The following is a 20053-nucleotide window of genomic DNA, read 5'->3' as shown; positions in this document are numbered from 1 at the left end:
TCTTACCGAAACCATCTTTCAAGATCAGTCTTGTTCCCAGGTTCCTTTCGATCTTTCTTTTTCCAATGAATTAAGAGAGGACACTGGGATCGAGATTGGCATATAACGCTGACATAATCAATCAATTATTGTTGTATCTCTTATAGTGAGCAATATTATGATTGAATAGTGTAACATTTAATCCATTCACATATGTGATCCCAGTTTTTACGACTCTTAAGAGCCGATTGATTTTGAGTCAACAGTTATGCAAAAGAGGAGGGAGGGGTGGTTTCAATTGAGTAATTCCTTGGCTGAATCGCCTCTTCGCTCCAGGCACTATGATAATCAAACGTCGTGCAGGATCTACTTAAAACATAATAAGTCATTTATTGTTAAAATCATAAAATTAATCACCACATCCCATGTTTCATGTCCAAAAAATTAGGAATGTTTGTGGTTGAAACGGTTATTGACCAGGTCAAAAATTCAACGCCTTGTTTATAACTTGGATGTTAAACATGAAACAGTGAGTCGTTCAAGGCAGCTTGAAAATAACAATAATGATCATGTGCTAATTTACTTGAAACAATGTGAAAAAATTCACATCGCAACCTTGTATATCCTATTTGGTCACCTTTACCTTGATAATATCATGATTAAAAAACTTTCCTTACTGTTCTCTTTGGAGCATTTTTTCAAACGCAAAGGGGTCCATATAAAGGTTTAAAAAGTTTCCCTCTATTTATCGTTACTGCGTTTTGTCTTTTGGTTTGTTTGCTTCACTTTGACCTAACACTACTGGGTAACCTATCGCCAAGACCCCAGAACTACAAAAAGTGTTCCCTGATCAAAATTGTAACAGATGGGAGCCAAAGTTTTCTTCTCACTTGATTCTGCGGTAAAACAGCCGTGATAAGGATCGAGCAAAAGCTACTTAAAAATGTGTGCTCTAATCAGCCAAAAACAAATCAGATAAAGTGATCAACAATAAAATCAAGGCAACTTCATGTGTTCCTCATAGTGGCTAAGAAGCTGGGAAGCACTGCTCAGTTCCTCCTGGCAAATCCAGCAAGTAAATGTTTCATCGTAATCTGAAGATAATGGTTGCTGTTCAAAGTGTAATCTTTCGTGCTTTTGTAGTGTTCTTTCTAGAGAAAACCACTTCTCGCACATTTTGCACCGGTATGGCTTCTCACCAGTGTGGGATCTTTCATGTCTTCGAAGATTACCTTTTTGAGAAAACCATTTGTCACAAGTTTTGCACTGGTATGGCATCTCTCCAGTGTGGGTACTTTCATGTATTTGTAGACTTCCTTTTCTTGTAAAACTCTTGTCACAAGTCTTACACTGGTATGGCTTCTCTCCTGTGTGTGATCTTTCGTGTCTTTGTAGATGACCATTTTGGGTAAACCACTTGTCACATGTTTTGCAATGGTATGGCTTTTCTCCAGTGTGGGATCTTTCATGTATATACAGACTTCTTTTTGAAGTGAAACATTTCTCACACATTTTGCACTGGTATGGCTTTTCTCCAGTGTGTGATCTTTCATGTATTTGCATACCTCTTTTTGTGGTAAAACACTTGTTACAACTTTTGCACTGGAATAACTTCTTTCCAGTGTGTGATCTTTCATGTATTTGTAAATTACCTTTTTGAGCAAACCGCTTGTCACATGTTTTGCACTGGTATGGCTTCTCTCCTGTGTGGGATCGTTCATGTATCTGTAGATTACCTTTTTGAGTAAACCACTTGTCACATGTTTTGCACTGGTATGGCTTCTCTCCTGTGTGGGATCTTTCATGAACTCTTGCATTTGCAATATAAGTAAAACCCTTATTACAAACTTTGCATTTAAATGGCCTCTCTCCAGTGTGTGATCTTTCATGCATTCGCAAACTTCTTCTAGTAGTAAAAAACTTTTCACATATCTTACACTGGTATGGCTTCTCTCCAGTATGAGATCTCATATGTGCTTTGAGAGTTTCTTTTTGTGTAAACCACTTGTCACATGTTTTACACTGGTATGGCTTCTCACCAGTGTGGGATCTTTCATGTCTTCGAAGATTACCTTTTTGAGAAAACCATTTGTCACAAGTTTTGCACTGGTATGGCATCTCTCCAGTGTGGGAACTTTCATGTATTTGTAGACTTCCTTTTCTTGTAAAACTCTTGTCACAAGTCTTACACTGGTATGGCTTCTCTCCGGTGTGGGATCTTTCATGTATTTGCAGGCTTCCTTTTCTTGTAAAACTCTTGTCACAAGTCTTACACTGGTATGGCTTCTCTCCAGTGTGTGATCTTTCATGTCTTCGCATACTTCCTTTTCGAGTAAAACACTTGTCACAAATTTTGCACTGGTATGGTTTCTCTCCAGTGTGGGTTCTTAAATGTACTTGTAACTTTCCCTTAGATGTGAAATGCTTTTCACAAAATTTGCATTTCAATGTCTTTTGCACACAGCTCTTAAATTTTGCAGATTCTTTACACGTTGATTTGATTTTCCACTTTATTTGTACCTTCTCAGTACAGGATGTTTTTGTTTTTGCCATGTTAGTGCCAACTGAGAGACAGCAAAGTAATCTAAAATGCTAAAAGAAAAGAAACACATCAATTCAACTGGAAGGGGATATAAGTTGGTTTTACCTTCCCTTCTCCTTCCCCCTCCCCCCTCTACCATCAAGAGGGTGGAGGGGGGGAGAGGGGGAGGGGTGAATGCCACATGCCCTTTAGATTTTTTTAAAAATTTTATCAAGAGGCTTTTAGCTGGGCAACTGTCCACTTAAGTAGCTGTTTGTTTCTCTTGAAGACATATTTGTTTTGATGTTGGTCAAATTTGCCTGATAGATATTGGAGATATTAAATGATGAGTAAGGTGTGGTTGAGGGCTTGATAAGAGCTATGAAAGAATGAAAGCTTTAACGTTAGAAATGAAAGTACACTAAATCTATTAGTCAATTTCTGAGTGTCATTTCTACTTTCCTGTTAGGTTTGATTGCTACTGTTCTTTCGATAAGCCAAAAATAATAGTGGAAAAAGTGAAAAATCTAAAAAAAGAAAAAAGGCTGCCATGTGGAATGACATCACTGGTTCCCCAGTAAAACCATTTGTATATCTATCCCATAATATTCACATCATACAGTCTATCTAATTCAGGCAAAAGCCTTTCAAAATATTGTAACATAACGCTGGGGAAGGGGGGTATCTAATCACAACCCTCCCCTCCCTTGTACCAAAGTGGGGTATGAGTTTGCATATACATGTAAGTCACCACTCTTAACCCTTTAACTCCCAGAAGTGATCAACACGAAACTTCTCCCTACAATATTCATACATTATTCAGCAAACAGGTAATGAGAATATTCAAACTTATCAGGTAGAAGCTGCTATCTTGATCTAGCACCATGTTCTTATAACTAATTTACAAGGAAATGTGTAGCATTTAGAGTGGAGAATTAGCAAATAAGATCTTGGGAGTTAAAGGGTTAAAATACATTCATATGTTTTTTTCCAAAATATCTGTAGACCAAACTACTTAAATGTATCTACATTTACACTTCGTATGGCTTTGGGTGACAAAGGGACAGCAGTCTCAAAAGGAGTAAGACTTACAGTTACTGTAAGTCTCACAAGTTCACAAAATAATGGTACCTTTGTAGTACCTATGAAGTATCTGGGGGGCATGGGTTTGAATCCCATCCAAACCTAATTTTTTCTTTCCAGGCTTCCCTTCTGCAATTGCTTACATTGCAGCTCACCTGCAAGAATCATTCCTTTTTTTGGGAATCATTGAAAACCACATTGGAGAACCACTTCTCCGATGTATTTTGAAGACTGGGAAATTAAATTCTCTTTTACCGGGTATATATGAATCAACACGAGAAAACAAACTAAGACAATTCTCTTTCACGCTTTTAAACAGGACTACAAAAACCAGAAATAATTATTTCGAATTCGATTAACAGATGGTGAAACATATTCTTCTGGCCAAATCCAGACTCATGGAGCACAGACAGTGACAAAAGATCAATCGCTCTAAAGACCCTATTATCGTGGTTTAATAAAGTATAGGTTTTTAAATTACTTCATTGCCAACGTACGTTAACCGAGGTACTGGTGGCTCTCGAAATAAAACATAAGCAGTTGGGTAATAAATAACTTATGGGACGCTTTCGGTGGGTTGTGTAACTGAGTATTTTTACGAGTTGTTCTGGCACTACTCGCAAGTAAAAATAGTTCGTGATACTACCCACCAAAACGTCTGAAAATAAAGTACATACCGAACCATTACCACCACCGCGGAGTAATGGGCTAAATGTAACATTTCTACCCTTACCTTCGATGTTAATATGTGTTCCACGGTAATTTGCTTCCAGTGTTACCACAGTCAACCTACGAAGGACGGGGAGTTACTACATCACGGGCGACGAGCGGGGATAGAAAAAACGACCCAAATACGAGTGGTCAGCGGTGAAACAACTTTCATATTTCATATATAGACAGATCATTTGTAGTATCAGGAAACAACCGTGTTGTAAAGCCGAAGTGTAAACAGTTTACTTTGCTAAATAAAATGTTAAGCAATTCAAAAGTGTTGATTGTACATATATCTTTTACTGCTTTAATAAACAATGAAGGCATGGGTGGCATCCGAAAGGTACCAAGAAGAATTAAATGTACGTTTTGTAGTTGCAGAAAACAATCGTGTTGTAAAGCCGAAATGTTACCAAGTTACACTTCGCTACTTGAAAAGTTAAGCAATTTTCCTCAAGCTTTAACTGGAACAATACTTTTAATGCTCTATTAACCAACGGAGGCATCGGGAAAGGCATTGGTGACACCGGGAAAGGCATCAAGAAGAATGATATTCACGTTATGTAACTTGTGGTGTGACGAAAAAAACGTATCTTGACTTGTTCAAAGCATTAATCACAGTTGGCTTCCTTTTCACTTGAATTTTGTATCCACAGCCTAAGATGAGAAATTTAAAATTTCTATCAGCTGAAGTTCTTTTAATGCATATTATATCTATTCAATCGCCCCCAATTCACGTGGAAAAAAGGCAAGTAGGAAAACACTGAGCTTCGAGAAACAGCCATGTTAAGGCTAATGTATTTACCATTCCTTAAATATTTACAATCAAGACCACTCGTTTAGGAGACCTTTTCTCAAAAGATCCACACGTGCAAATAATGCTGTTTTCCGTTGGAAATGTTTTTCTTCCTATTCAATTGAACAACTGACTTAGCGTTTAAGCCGAGAAAAAATCACAAAGTTTGAATTCTGGGAAAAATTGCTTAAACTGTGAAGTAAACTGTTAACATTTCGGCTTTACAACACGATTGTCTCTGGAACAATAAATTATATGTCTCTATATGAAGTATAAAAGCTGTTTCACCGCTGACCGCTCATATTTGGGTCGTTTTTTCTATCCCCGCTCGTCGCCCGTGATGTAGTAACTCCCCGAAGGACGCCATCTTACAGACGCAGCCTCGTTCCCGGGTTTGTCTCTATTGTTTCCAAAAAGGAGGAAGAGAAGACACTGGGAACGAGCTTTGCAAATAATTGAGCAACTTTTGGTATTTTGAGCAACATATAGCTTTAGATACATATCAGGCACGAAAAAGTCAACGATTTCATAGAAAACTTCAATTTATGCAAATTTCTTGAATTAATGACTGTTTATATGAAAATCATATATGTGAACTGCGGTCTAGGAAATGAGTATGGTGGCGATCTTCGCAGTAATGAACACTACAGAGTATCATTTAGACCGTAGGGGAAAATTTACACCGCCATCAAGGTAAAAAAACCCTTTAAACCTTAGTGATCTCGGCAGATGATGTAGTTTTATCTGATCAAGTGATGTTTAAGCAGAGTGAGGGCCTGTTTACATGGAGGTGGGAGACTACAGGTCGGTGAGGTAACCAGCCTAGTTGTGGTCGAAAAATAGCCTTCACAACTGCACGACTTCATAGATGACATGTGGCTCGGCCAATGTTACGTTATGGCGACGCTTGTGCATTACAGTGATGACAGCCACGCAAACAATGGCGATAGCCACGACTCCACCGCGTGGACAGGGACTGACGAGTCTCTGCCTTCATTAACTATGGTGTCTGCAGCTGATAATACAACATGATAGAAGATGATGTAAAAATTAGGTTTAAGTTGAAGTTGCAGTCGTGAAAAACTGCATTCACCTGTGTATTAGGCTGAAAGACAAGCCGCTGTTCGGGAAATGAGCCCGCACTCCTCATCCTTTCTGAGGAGGATTGAGGCCAGGACCACAGAAAACGGTGAAAATCAAATCAGTTTTCTTCTTGGTTTTACTGGAAAGGTTACACTGGGGAGTACAATAGAACTCTGCATTTGGATTGTAACCCGAGCTGTGATGAAAAATGACTGAAAGATTGTTTCAAGGGGGATAACTTTGGGCTTTGGTTCTATCTTATGTTATGGCAATAAAATTTCTAGTGGAATCAAAATTTCATGGGGAGCAACGGATTATTAGAAACTTAGCTTGCATACAGTTAAAAGAAGTGATTATAAAAAATAACTTAACAGATATACAAACCGTTTTCGTCATTTTTGAGGTCTGCAAATATGAATGGACCAGTCCTTATATAGTATTCCGCTGCCACACTATGCTCAATGGTCTGACGTCTCCTCCTTGAATCACCTGCACATAGAGCGCACTGCTGCTCACAGGTACTTGTGGTACTTTACGCAAACCTGAGCCGTGACGTGAACATAAACCTGACCAGAATCTTGACTGGCAAATCGGTAAGCCTCGAAATAGAATTCATCCGTTTCATTATTTGCACATTCAGGGTTTCTCACCACATCCCCTACCTGACAGCTAAGTACAAAAAAAAAACACCTCTCATGAGGTATCTTCAATTTGAATTTAAAATTGTAGTTCATCTCAGGAGCCTAATGCCCTATCTTACTTCAAGCGCTGATCCCGATTTTCATGGCAAGAAGTGATATGTCCTGACCTAGAGCTTAATATTTTCCAGTCCGGCTCTCCTACTCAGTCAGTAAGTACATACATATGATTACAAACCGAATTAGAATCCACGCGGTCCAATCACCATTACAACTGATCGCCAAATAGTGAAAAAAGTATTCAATTCCTTTACCCGTTTGAGATGACGAGGACGGCAGTGTTGCCTCCGGTCTGACTGTTAATGTCCGTCCTGACCTCTTTAAAATGAACGTCAAACTGCTTGGAGGGAAAACCGCTCTCTGACACAGTCAACCGTCCATAGAGCTTTTCCCTGAAGGTAATGGCTGTGTTTTGGTCGACTGGTAGGCCGTTTGTAGAATAATACATTGTGAAGGTAAAAAGCAACATGCCAGTGGCTGAAAAAAAAATTACGGTGTTAAAGAACGTTACGCTGACCTACTACCTTAGTTACGTCTTCTAACAAAGAGACCACCAAGAGATTCAGCAGCAAAGTCACGTTAAGTTTTGAAATTTTAACTTTTATAACGTTTAATTCTTTATTTATATGGGCATATTCTTGAATTATAGAGACCTTTTCAAACTACCTTTTTTGACGTCTGAAACGGATTTTTATCCAACGTATAGGACATTTTACAGCTGTGTACTTAGTTGCCAAGCCTTTGATTTGGAGAGAGGCTGAAGGTGACCTTGTTGTGATAGAGACCAGTATCTAGTTAGCATAATAACAAAGTCATTGGCATTTGAAAAGCAGCAAGGTTTGTATCATAACGTTAACAAGGTCAACCTTAGCCTCACTTCTGTGTAAAGGCTTGGCAACCAAGCATGCAACTGTAAAATGGACTATTCAAGAGAAATTATCTGAAAAGAAAAAACCTCTTGTTCTTTAACTGCTTGTTTCACACAGAACAGCGGCGGATATCCAAGCCAAAACTTGAAAAGTCACTTGACGTCGAAATGGGCGAGTTGAAGTTATTCTAAGAAACTATTCGATTTATGCTAGAAAGCTGTAGAATTGAAGCAGAGTAAACCAGCCTTTTCTGCCAAAGACCGCAAAAGGCTGCTTTAGGAGAAATTACAGACGAGTTAGGGCAACTGATCACCAGGCCCTAAAGCTAACTCTAATCCTTACCACAGCATACATCCATTGATAGATATACGCACTTTAAGCTGAGCCAGACCTAAACTAACATTGGCAACAGGGAACCCAATGCCAACCGTTTCTCTGGAAAAAAGCTTCCGTCAGTTCACGTTTCTTTTACCTTCATCAGAAGCTGTCTGTAAATGCAGGGGCAGGAAACTGGCCTGAATCCCAGTTTTCTCTTTGTTGTACAAACACTTGATGGTACAAAAGTGACGATATTTATATGTCACGTCAGAGCCAGTTGGTTCGGCGTCGATTTCAAACTCGTATGCCAAATAATCATTCTGGGAAACAGTCTCCTCGGTGAGGCTTTTCATACAAACGTTTGCTTGAAATGGTCCGCAATGCACTCTGTTTAATACTTGTGTAAAGGATGGTTTGCAGCTTTCTTTGGTATTAGGTCCTTTCAATCTTAACTCTCAGCAAGGAGAGTTAAAATAAAGCGAATTTAACATTCTCTTTTTTCCTTTTTGAATAAGGAAAAAGAGTTGAAGCTGGTCACTTTTCGTATTTATAATTTGGTGAGTTATGAAAATGGTTTTTGAAATGGGTGGAAGTTTCTGAAAAGAACTGCGGTGTTGCGTTGGTAGGGGTATCAACTGAGTTGATAATGTAAATTGACCACCATTGAGAGCTTCTACCGGCCTAGGAGGTTGACAGTAAGGAGAATTACCCATTTGATCTGTGAGTTAAAGGATTAACAGCGTTTCAGGTATCCTGTGTGATCAAATTACCAAACAGACGTACTGCAACGTAGAATATATTTGTTAAATAAATATTTTTAAAGATACCCTGACGCACGCGCTGAGAACCAGAACACTGATCATGAAATGAACCATATCCAACTTGATCCACGATCTTTGTTGATCCTCAGGCGTTGCTCTCTCGCACTCTTGAAATGTCTAGTGACAGACTTCAAAATGTGCGAGATATTCATTCAGAAGACTTGGCCAATTTTCAACTGCAATCCTGTAAAAACTTATGTCAAAATACTTTTAAAATCTTTATTCAACTTAGGTCAATATCTGGTGGGGAAGCAATTAAATTTCGGGGCGACGGAACTTCATCGAGGGCGAGGGAATTTGGGGTGACTGTGCATGGGGGTGATGTCACATGTTACCGAAACGATACGGTAAGGACTTCATGGTACGACCACGCCGCAGATCTGTTTCTCCAGATCTGCTAACTGAGCGGAGTGTATTTCGGGATCGTTTCCTGTCATATTCAGCGCTCTTTCTTTGAACCTTTGAACCTGAGATACCTTACTTCACAAATAGATTTGACGACGGTGAGCAATGGATTAAGGTGAATTGAAACAACTTCAAATAAATGTCCAGTGCAAGTGTAGTGAGGTAATTGCTCTAAACCTAAATGTCGAGTTTTACTGATTACAGCGAGAGGTACTGCGAGGATACGGTAACTGTAGCCTGCAATGCAGGCGTCTTACATGGGCGAGTTAACATCACAAGCTCGTGATCGTTTATTCGACCTGTCATGTTTGATTTAGAGTAAAGGGGAAGATGTGGGGAGGGGCAGGTGCCACCCGTCCCCTCTCCTTACTTTTGCCTATCGCTCACCCCTTTGGTACAAATTTCTTTCCCTCCCCAACACTCCGCTGCTGTAAAAAATCAAAGATGTTGGATATAATTTTAACCAAGGAAATACTGAGCACTCACTCGCCAGGCACTAGTCTGCAGGCTACGGTAACTAAAGATTTGATTCAAACTATCGAAACTTACAGCGCTTACAAAAAATACAAAAAAAAAAAATCCACATTTCTTTTCTTCTGGTTCATCCCATTACTTTAATGGTCCATACTTTATGAAAATGGTACATAACTTTTGAAAGCCAGAGGCCACAAGTACAAGCACAAGCACCTGTTATTTGTTCCTGATCGATGTTGACACTTGGGAGATATTTTCCCTCCAGACGTTGATACAAAAGACCAAATATTTCAGGACGTTTTTGAGGACACTTACGCAACACAATTAACTCGCCACGGTCTTTTCGTTAAAACATGTTATAAAATGAAAATTAATACGCAAAGATTTACAGAACGATTAAAGCAGGCCCGTGAAAGATAAACGAAATACTTTATGACTTTATTTGTGAAACAATTTTTGGTTCTTGGAGTGCACTCAAGTATTCGTGTCAAAGGAAAACGAAAAAATTTCTGTTAATAAATATTCCCATTTATCGTTGAAACTACTTTTTGATATACTGTCGATGGCGGGCAATTCAGGGCTGCATTTCCGAGCTAGTTTTGAAACATGTGAACGAGATTCTAACAGTGCGTTAGAAACCACTACAGGTTACAAAAATTCATCCATTGTAAACGTTAAGAAGGATATCTTTTCGTTACTTAAATAAAAAACTTTTCAGAGCTTATTTATTTAAAATTTATCTTAATTATTTGATGCTTGTGAACGAGATTCGGATGATGTCAGTGTCTGAGCAAGGCGCACCTACCCCTCCCCTAACAAATCATTAACCCCAGATTGTTTGCAATTGACGGTTGTTGGGTTAGGGGAGGGGTAGGTGCGCAGTTGTTCACACTGATCCCGAGATACAAATAATGCATCAGCAACCTCTACTGGTTACACAAAATCATACGTTAAAACCGTATGAATTCCGATAAAGGAACGATCGCTTTAGTTGTAACTTCAGTAAACACAATAAGACAAAACTCAGGCATTGATTTCCCATCAAGGTTGTTTTGGAACAGACCTAGCAATTCTCTATACACAGACATCAATGGACTATCAAATGTTAACGAGGTATTCCCATTTCGACATGACCAAAGTATCTTACAGGAGGTAAATAACAAGGCAAATAAGTTCCATAGGGCTGTACTGAAGCTATGTAACTTTACGTCAGGTACAAATCTTCAGATAAAGGTCCATTCACGAACCCGCAAATAATCTGTGCTAACTAACATAGGTTTGTGATTGTTTCATTTGATAATATTGACCTAGAAGCGTCTATTTAATTCTTTAGCGTTATTACTTTTTAAAGTTACTTCTTAGCAACTTTCCTTTTTAGTTCTTCCTTATATGACAGAATATCGCCTTTCCATGGTGCTATTGTCTGTTTCTCACAAATCCAAATTTCTTTTGCAACCTAAAGAGAAAGGAAATTATCATTTAAACTACAACAAAGTTGCAAAGATTACTTACTTAAGAATCTTTTGCACTACAACACTTTTTACTTCGACACAGCGATAAAATCTTAACATATTTTCCCTACTAAAACACGAGCTCCATGCCAAAACTTCTTCACTCTCACAAAGTAAACTTCATTAATAACTGCGCTTTTCGATTGAGTGTCATAAAACCTAAACCGAGGTTACCTCAGAGGCCAATCAGAACAAAAAGTAAATATATCACAAATAACTTGAAGCGCGGGAAAACGCGTATGGCCGAGTCGCAGTTGAGTTACAGTGCGAAATGAAGTAAACCAATAAAATCCTGAATAACTCTGGACTTTCACGAAAAAAGATTATATTCAAACCTGATTTATGAGTCGGAAATCGTGACTAACAAGCACCATTCCTCCTTCAAAGTCGTTGATAGCGTCCGCCAAAGCGTCGATGGTTTCCATGTCCAAGTGATTAGTGGGTTCATCAAGTAACAGGAGATGTGGAGCTTGGAAGGCCAGCCAAGCAAACACAACTCGGCATCGCTGCCCATCAGATAAATTACGCATGGGACAAATCTGTGTTTTGATTGGAGATAAAATTTCATCAATAAATTTTTTTTAACAGGTAAGCTTTTAAATTATTGGTAAAAAGAATTACACATTCTTCACGAGCGTGGGACAAATAAAGCATCTAATACCCGAGTGAATCTTCCTATTCGCCTATTGCAGTTTCGACACTCACCAAAACAAAACACAGAGTGAAGTGCCTTGCACATGAACTGAAGACATGAATAAAGGGCGTAAGTCTTTGAAGAAACTGTGATCCAACTTCCGTAGGGGCATTACGAGACAATTTTGTTTTAACTGAATTTAAAATTTGGATTGACCACTGTAAAGATTTTCTAGAGGTGACGTTTTGAGGGTGAGCCCTTCGTCTCAGCGAGCTCGAGTTGATAACGTACATTTGCCATAGTAAAGAGATTACAAAGCTGACGTCTCGAGAGGTAGCCTCTCGCTCAAAACGCCAGCTTCAGGTCCCTCTACGGTAAACAATTCAAATTATCAACTCATTTGGTGAAACCAAATACCCCCAAAACACAGTTCTATGACCTGACAGAGCTTTCATCAACACCACCAGATTCAGAGCCTCGCTCGTTGCTCACTTGAACATTGGTCAGCAATCGTTGTGTACAGTGTAAGGCGGATGTTTCAGTTAAGCTTCTCCTCTAGTCTTACATATTCCTACTTTCAACACTCTCAATTAAAAATTGTGAAATTGTGAATATCAGAACGTCTACTTAAATAAATACACTCCATTCTGCCATTTGGAGGAGGCGAGCGTGGCCTGGTGGTTAGGGCGCTGCACTTGTAAGCCGGAGGTCCCGGGTTCAAGTCCTCCTCCCTGCCACTGGATGAAGTGGTAATGGCTGTGTTTTTCGTTCTGTAAATCTTTGCGTATTAATTTTCATTTTATAACATGTTTTAACGAAAAGACCGTGGCGAGTTAATTGTGTTGCGTAAGTGTCCTCAAAAACGTCCTGATTTAGAACTTCTGAAATCTTACACTGAACAGAACCCAAGTCTGTCCTCTAAAACATTATAACGAAGTACCTATCAAAATACGTGCGCGATGCAGCTTATATAAAAAGTGCTTTCTCCTAATAATTTTAATCTGATGACTTTTATACTTGTATTCTCAAGAGTTTAGGTGTCTAAGACTTGATACTACAATAAAGTTTCTTATCTTAAGTTCATACATGTATGTAATACAAAGAAGCTTTAAGGTGGTGGCAATATAAACATCGTGTTTACCGACCTGTTGTTTTCCTGTCAGTCCATATCTTCCTATTGACTTCCGCATGTCCTCCACCTCTTTGATTTCAGGAAAGCATTTCATCATGAATGCAAGAGCTGACATGTCCAGTTCTAACATGTCTTGAAGATGCTGCAAAGAACCAGGCAAACTTCAGAATTAATCATGCAACACAGTAACAAACACAAACCTCTTTTGAAGTACATGAGCATGTTTTGTTGCAATAGGCTTAATAAGGAATGTGACATCAGCTAAAATCAAGACACAGCTGTAATTAATCATAATTCTTCAAACCTGATGATAGCGGCAAATCTTCAGGTGATTATGCCTTCGTATAAGCCCATCGGTAGGTGTCAGTGTTCCATCAAGTAACTTCAGCAGTGTGGACTTGCCTGCTCCGTTGGGACCCACCAGAGCTATTCTAGACTCTAGGTCAATTCCAAAATCCAACTTCTTGTAAATGGCAGGCTGAAAATAAAATTTAAAAAATATATCTGTAAATGGTAGGAATGAAATGGACTCAGTAAAAGTGACTGAGGTTTGGACAACCTCAGCATAAATCATCATCACCACAAAGGCACTAGTAAAGACTTTTGATTGGGCGATTGTGGGATCAAGCAAATGCAATCATAACAGTGTGATGTCTTCTAGGAGCAATTTCAGTTTCTCTTTCAACATGTACAGTAGTGCTACAATGTCTGCAGTACACTTTAATAGTATGGTAGCTCACCTTATCTTCTCCATAGCTGAAGCTCATTGTTTGTACTTGAACAACTGGTGGGGCAAGTTTTCCACAATCAGGAAAATAAAACGTCAGGACCTGTTGGTTGAGAGAAAAAAAAAAACATCAGTGGAGTAAAAAAACCTTAACTCTTTCCTATTTTTGCTTCCCCCCAGCAGCTTACAGCTCCGTCAGCACTCATAGGCACAAGCTTGTATAGTTGAAATTGTCCAACAACATTTTCACCCTTTAAGTCCCGTTCATAAGACAGAATTTCTCCTTACAATATCAATACAATATCAGGCAGACAAGTGATGAGAATAAAGAAAGATATCAATTAGGGGATTATAAGTTGATCCAATACCAAATTCTCCAAACTAACATCACAAAAACTGTATGACAGACAGTAAGGAGAGTTACTAATGAAATCTTGGGAGTTAGAGGTTAACAGTATGTGTAAGGCTAGTAAATTTGGAAGTGGTCCTATAGAATTGTCATGAATACCTAATACTCACTTTGAAAGTGTAAATCAGTACCAACTACAGTTAACTGTTGTTGTCGTAACGATTTCATCTCAATTTGTGTCTTGTATATGAGTGCAATGGTAAATGAAGAGCAAAGTACTGTATGACGCTGCAGGCCTAATTCTTTACCTTGTCTTTGACAACTTTTTCTGTGAGGCCACCTGCCACCATTTTGCTAAGGACCTTTTCTTTGCTTTGAGCCTGTCTGGCAAGCTTAGCACTACCGTGACCAAACCTGGCAATGTAGTCCTACAATCATAAAAAGAAAAACAAATGAACTATAGCAGTCACTAGCATGGTTTACTGGTCATTATAATGACAAGTCTCATATTCTTGTACAAGCAGTACTAATGAAAGAAAGAAATAATTTTTGGAACCATTTCTGGCAAGCAAGCCATGCATTTTGGAGAGGGTATCAGGGTTTGATAGGGGAGCTAAAGGCAGATGAATTTTGTTAAAAGTTAATTAATACTCTATTAGTTTAAAGCTACATTGATGATAATCCACCTAAAGTTTTGAGCCATATAAGTAATTTGAACTGACTATTAACATAACATTTGCCTCAAAAGTCTATCTTTAAGAAACTGCTCAACCCCTCTGCACACTAACATCAGTATGTATATTCTCCATACTGTTCTCTATACATTTCCTAAGGTGCTGACAAGGAGAATTTGTTTAACAATCAAGAGCTTCTTGAGTTTGTGACAATTTCCTTTATTCTTGTGACCTTATTGTGTGATTCAGGGGTGATATTGTAGAAAGAAATTGCATTCTACTTACTCTTTGCAGCCAAATAAAAAATGAACAGTCCTGGATAAAATCAATGTCAATTTTCTAGGTGCAATTTTTGCCTACTTGACTGGAATCTGGCTGGGAAGTCAGCTGTTTTAGTAAATCGCTTCAGGCATTGTGTCCATCACAACATCCCAGTAGAACTGAGAGCTGTTAAAACTCGGCCTTTTAGGTCATCATCCTTCCACAGCCAGATACTGCATTGTACAAACAGATCAATGTTGCTAGTGTACTTTTACAAGTTGTATTTCATTGATACTGTAAATACCTTCATGTGCTTTATTTGATCTTGTTCTCTGCTGTACTGTTTCATTTGGTTTTCCTCCAGTTCTGCTCTTGTTTTCATGTAAGAGTCATAGTTACCCTTTGGAAGAACAGAAAAAAAAAAACTAAGACAGAAACTGCAAGTCTCATACTGCCATTACCTTTAACATTGTTGCTGTATTCATAATAAGTTTGATTAGGAATATTAACTCTTTACAACCTAACATCAGGATTAAAATTCTCCATACTATTCTCTATACATTTACTAAGGTGCTGACAAGGAGAATTTGTTTAACAATCAAGAGTTTCTTTAGTTGGTGATCATTTACTTTATTCTCATGACGTCCATGTGTGATTCAGTAGTGATATTGAAAGGAGAAATTAGATGTTGGTCACTCCTAAGGGTTAGAGGGTTAAGGTCACACACTAAGAAAATGAAGACAGGAATTAGCCTCCTTGTTTACAACATAAAAACAACATCTACTTCTTTTGCCATAATATCTGTATGAAGTCACAAGAAATCCTCACAGGCAATAAATACAGAACAATAATGTTTTCACTAAAATGCTATCAATGTCATGCCTTCTGACAGAGTGCTTTTCAGTCAAATCAAGTTTTTGCCTTCAGGACTGTACAAGACTCATTTAAGAGAAAGCTCTTTGAGATTTTTGATGAAAGTAACTAAGTTATTTTCATTGAGGAAAGGCCTGGAAGGTGAAAATAATTCCTGAGATCTCTGATAAATACAGCAAAATGTTATTTTGAAGAATTAATACAAGAAAAAAAATCCATGAGTATTGTGTGGGACTCTACAGATTTCTAAGAATTGTGCAGGATTGTACAGGTTTCACAGACTGTGCCATTCTGCCCTCCATACACTCTAATGAAGGTGCTGTTATAATTTACAATGTAGGATCATTCTTACCCCATAATACACAAGTTTTCCTTTATGCATGTGGATAATGTTAGTGCACACCCCATTGAGGAAGTCCTGTGAATGTGATATCATCACCAATATCCTCTTGTAGCTGCAGGGAATCCAACAACAAAAAGGATTGCTATACACACACTGGTTATTCTATACTAAATGTTCTTCATTAAGCTTAACCTAACTATTTTGTTTGACTGACTTATTTCAGTTGATGTTTCATTTATGAAAGTTAATAAATAATATTTTAAAATAGAATTGGGGTTTTTCTCGTGTATATGTAGAAACAGTGGTCTTACTTGTTAATGTGTATTTAACAAATACATGTAGACTTTTTATTGCCATGTGTCTGCTTAGCAATAGATCACAGATGACATAAAAATAGGTAACTAAGAGCAAGAAAGTGGCATATGAAGTGTAACTAGGTGTTCTCTGATGCTCTTACTACAAATTGACTTCTTCTGTGATCTGTTGCAGAACAAACCCAAAGCAACATGAAATCTATTTTTTAACCCTATAACTCCCAGAAGTGATTTAAAAGTTATTTCTCCCTTAAACATCCATACAATACCATGCAAACAGGTAATGAGAAAACTTAAGCTTATCAGGTAAAAGTTCTTATCTTGATCTAACACAAAATTCTCGTTCCTCGTTTACAAGAAAGTGTGTTGTAGTTAGAATGAAGAATTAACAATCAGATCTTGGGAGTTAAAGGATTATCCAGAGGGAACAAAAATATTGCAGCAAGCCAATGATTTGAACAGGCTGTGTGAAGAGCCATAATATATGAGTGCCCAAGTCACAATCTGATGTAATTTTGAATTTGATTGGTTGAGAAGATAGGATTAGTTTTATGGACCAATCACACAGCAGAATAAATAGTGCTCCATTCCTAGACTGAACGACACCAAGAAGAACTTTGAAGGAGCTGCATTATTCCAGCAGTTGAATTCATAACAAGTAATATTTTAAGGTTCAATATTTTCATCATTTATTCATCTTTTAGGAGGCAGGTCTCAATTTTCACTTGTAACATTTCATAAAACAACTCACCTCTTCAGCTCTTCTTCCAGCCATACACATGCATCCAAATCCAGGTGGTTTGTAGGCTCATCCAACAAAAGAAGAGTTGGCTTTACAAACAGAGCTCGTGCCAAAGCGATTCTCATCCTCCAGCCTCCAGAGAAATCTTTTGTCTTTTTCAGCTGCATGGAAGGTGTAAATCCTAACCCACTAAGAATTTCAGCAGCCCTAGTTTCTGCCTTGTCCGCATCAAGGTCTTCAAGTCGTTCAAAGACATCCATTAATCTACATGAAAGAATATTTCTGGCTTATTTCTCTTACTTACTCAAAGCAAAATAATGTTCTGTGGAGACCATACATAATTTCAAGCACCTATGGTGTTGCACAATTTATACTGCATTTTTACATACCAGCAAATCAATTTTTAAATGAAGATGATGAATTGCCTTGTCACCAGCAGGGAACAAAAAAAAATATCTTCAACAGGTATTGAAGCCCAGATCTTGGCTATTTAAAACCTTAAAGAAAACCCTGTAGTGTACATAAATGTATGCGTATAGATGAGGCATATATGTCAATGTTATTCATTTGTATATAATGTACCTTTAAATGTACCTTGACTGGCATCATGTTCCATAACAAGGGAGATCCCAATGTAAAAGTGCGGTGAGAGTATAATTATGATGCAAAATCTCTTTTCTGTGAAAACAACACAGACCCCAACAAACCAAGGTTTCACATTTGGCCTTTCAATCTTAGAACATGGGTATATCTTAATTGGGTCATTAGGAAGGCATCTTACGAAGCAATTAGATTTAGCAACAAAACCATACCTGTCACTACCCTCATCTCCAAGTTTGGTGAGTTCTGCAGCCTCAGCCTCAAGTCTCATCCTCTCCTCATCAACCTCCATGACACACTCAAGAGCTGTCTTGTCAGAGGCTTCCATCTCATTCTTAAGATGAAATATGTCAATATGCTGAGGAATTGGAATGTCTCTGCTTCCTATTGTCTCCAACATAGTGGATTTACCTGTTCAAAATACCAAAATTTTATAGTAGTTAATTATCTAACCAATGAAGTATGTTCATTTAGCCCTTAACACCATAACATGAGTGTCTATGCTCTACACACTCCTCTTTATACTGTACATTTACTGCCCTTAGCACTGAGAAAGAGAATTGGTTTAATGATTGAAGCTTCATAGCTTGTTAATCATTTCCTTTATTCTCATGATGTAAATGAATGACTTAAGAGTGTAACTTAAAGGAGAAATTAGATCCTCATCATTCTTAAGATTTAAAGGGTTAATTACACATGTACAAGTAAATTCTGTAAGTTTGTTTATAGCCAAACATAACTTTAAAATGTGCAGAGTTTTTGAGTCACATGAAAATTAAACAGACATTCAAGCATGGTTTTTCTTTTACATGATAAATTTCAAAACATAAAATTTCTAAAGAAAAAGAAAGGCACCTTATGGGCTACATTTTCACTAAAGATTTTTTATAACCATCACATTACTGATCTTCACAAGTGTATCTGGTGATTAATTTTGCACATAAAATATTCATCAGTCCAGAATGTCCTTTCTTGATCTACTGTTACTATCTGGCATTAAGTAACCCAAGAAATCATGTTGGAATGGAAAGTTGTTTCATAGTTCATACTCCTTGCTCAACAAACGATAATTTTTTTTAGTATTAGGAATGACCACGAGTTGACTGATTCTGACAAGAAAACATGTATACTCAAGTAAATTGTAAACATTTGTATTCCACTTCACAATAAAAGTTTAACAGTCCATAACTTTAGTGCAAATAAGATAAAAATGATGGTAATCACACATTATTGTTGGCCATATGACTCGATGAAAAAAAAAATATCCCGCTAATTTTTTTTTTCTCTGTCGGAAAGCTATGATTTTACCTCATACTGGAAGAGTGTTGTTTCATCAATCTCTCCAATTCAAAGTATTTCTTGATACCAAAATTGGTTCCAAATATCATTAGAAAAAAGCATTTAAAAAGGGTAGATTTTTCTGTCAATGACTTGAGTTTCTGCGTAATATCCTAGTAAGGAATTGATATCTTCTTGAATACTTCCGTTCCGATTTTGAAACATTCGTCTCGATCAATTCACTGAAAAATTGTTATATATGGGTCTGTTCCTTATGTTTTATTTCACCGCAACGAAAAGAGTTATTCAAATCAATTGGTATTTCTTTGAAATGAGTGATTCTATTCAGAAAGAATACTTTAAACTTAGTAAAACTAAAGGAACCAATATATATATATTTTCAAAGGAACATGAAGAACCTACCGCATCCATTTAATCCCAATAAACCGTATCTTCGGCCACAATTCAATTCAAGTTTTGTATCAGTTAAAAGTTCAACACCATGGAAAGTAATTGAGAAATTTTCAATCTTCACATCCCGCGACTGTTCGTGAGATGCCAAAACGCCGGTACATGAGCGGTTCGATAAATCCAACTTCACACCAGCGCCATTTTCAGTTCCGTTCGAACTTTCAACACCATTTTCTGTCGCTTGGACGGCCGGTTTTGGCTTTCCTCTAGACTGAGCAGCAGCTTTTTTCTTTGCTTGACGTTTCTTCGCCGCTTCGGAAGGCATATTTGTGTGTTTCGATTAAGGATTATTGAAGGAAAATTCAGTTATTAGTTCACACGAGTGCAAACAAAAATTCTTCACGATTGCGCCATAGGAGACAACATGTGCATTGTAATATTGTTTT

At 37.8% G+C, this 20053-nt stretch overlaps 2 protein-coding genes across 3 annotated transcripts; both read right to left on the bottom strand.

Moving 5' to 3' along the window:
• Window positions 1–349: 349 nt before the first annotated feature.
• On the bottom strand, window positions 350–4392 carry LOC113669930 (uncharacterized). The gene is made up of 2 exons (XM_089183419.1): window positions 4317–4392; window positions 350–2571 (listed from the first exon to the last, which is right to left on the bottom strand). The coding sequence occupies exon 2, from the start codon at window positions 2530–2532 to the stop codon at window positions 976–978; it is 1557 nt and encodes a 518-aa protein (XP_089039545.1). The 5' UTR covers window positions 2533–2571; window positions 4317–4392; the 3' UTR covers window positions 350–975.
• Window positions 4393–9869: 5477 nt separating this feature from the next.
• On the bottom strand, window positions 9870–20014 carry LOC113669934 (ATP-binding cassette sub-family F member 2). Of its 2 annotated transcripts, XR_016180016.1 has the most exons (12): window positions 19620–20014; window positions 18131–18329; window positions 17328–17582; window positions 16272–16374; window positions 15351–15446; window positions 14420–14539; window positions 13776–13865; window positions 13340–13513; window positions 13049–13177; window positions 11605–11808; window positions 10651–11214; window positions 9870–10559 (listed from the first exon to the last, which is right to left on the bottom strand). XR_016180016.1 is itself a non-coding variant. In XM_027186020.2 (11 exons), the coding sequence occupies exons 1-11, from the start codon at window positions 19930–19932 to the stop codon at window positions 11110–11112; spliced, it is 1788 nt and encodes a 595-aa protein (XP_027041821.2). In that variant the 5' UTR covers window positions 19933–20014; the 3' UTR covers window positions 9870–11109. The 2 variants fall into 2 exon arrangements, 1 of the variants encoding a protein (XP_027041821.2); XM_027186020.2 differs by having other exon boundaries at window positions 9870–11214.
• Window positions 20015–20053: the final 39 nt, after the last annotated feature.

Source organism: Pocillopora damicornis, chromosome 9, assembly GCF_964200805.1.
Source record: "Pocillopora damicornis chromosome 9, jaPocDami1.2, whole genome shotgun sequence".
Lineage (NCBI taxonomy): Eukaryota > Metazoa > Cnidaria > Anthozoa > Scleractinia > Pocilloporidae > Pocillopora > Pocillopora damicornis.
Note: the sequence above shows the minus strand (reverse complement) of the source record. Positions and strands in the feature narration are given on the sequence as shown.

Excerpts from the sequence above, each read along its gene's own strand:
- LOC113669930 (XM_089183419.1), bottom strand. The coding sequence starts at position 2,532 with ATGGCAAAAACAAAAACATCCTGTACTGAGAAGGTACAAATAAAGTGG.
- LOC113669934 (XM_027186020.2), bottom strand. The coding sequence starts at position 19,932 with ATGCCTTCCGAAGCGGCGAAGAAACGTCAAGCAAAGAAAAAAGCTGCT. Across the intron at positions 14,540-15,350 it reads ATCAAATAAAGCACATGAAG|GACTACATTGCCAGGTTTGG; the intron begins GTATTTACAGTA and ends TTATGATTGTAG. Across the intron at positions 11,215-11,604 it reads ATTTCCGACTCATAAATCAG|GTTGCAAAAGAAATTTGGAT; the intron begins GTTTGAATATAA and ends CTTTCTCTTTAG.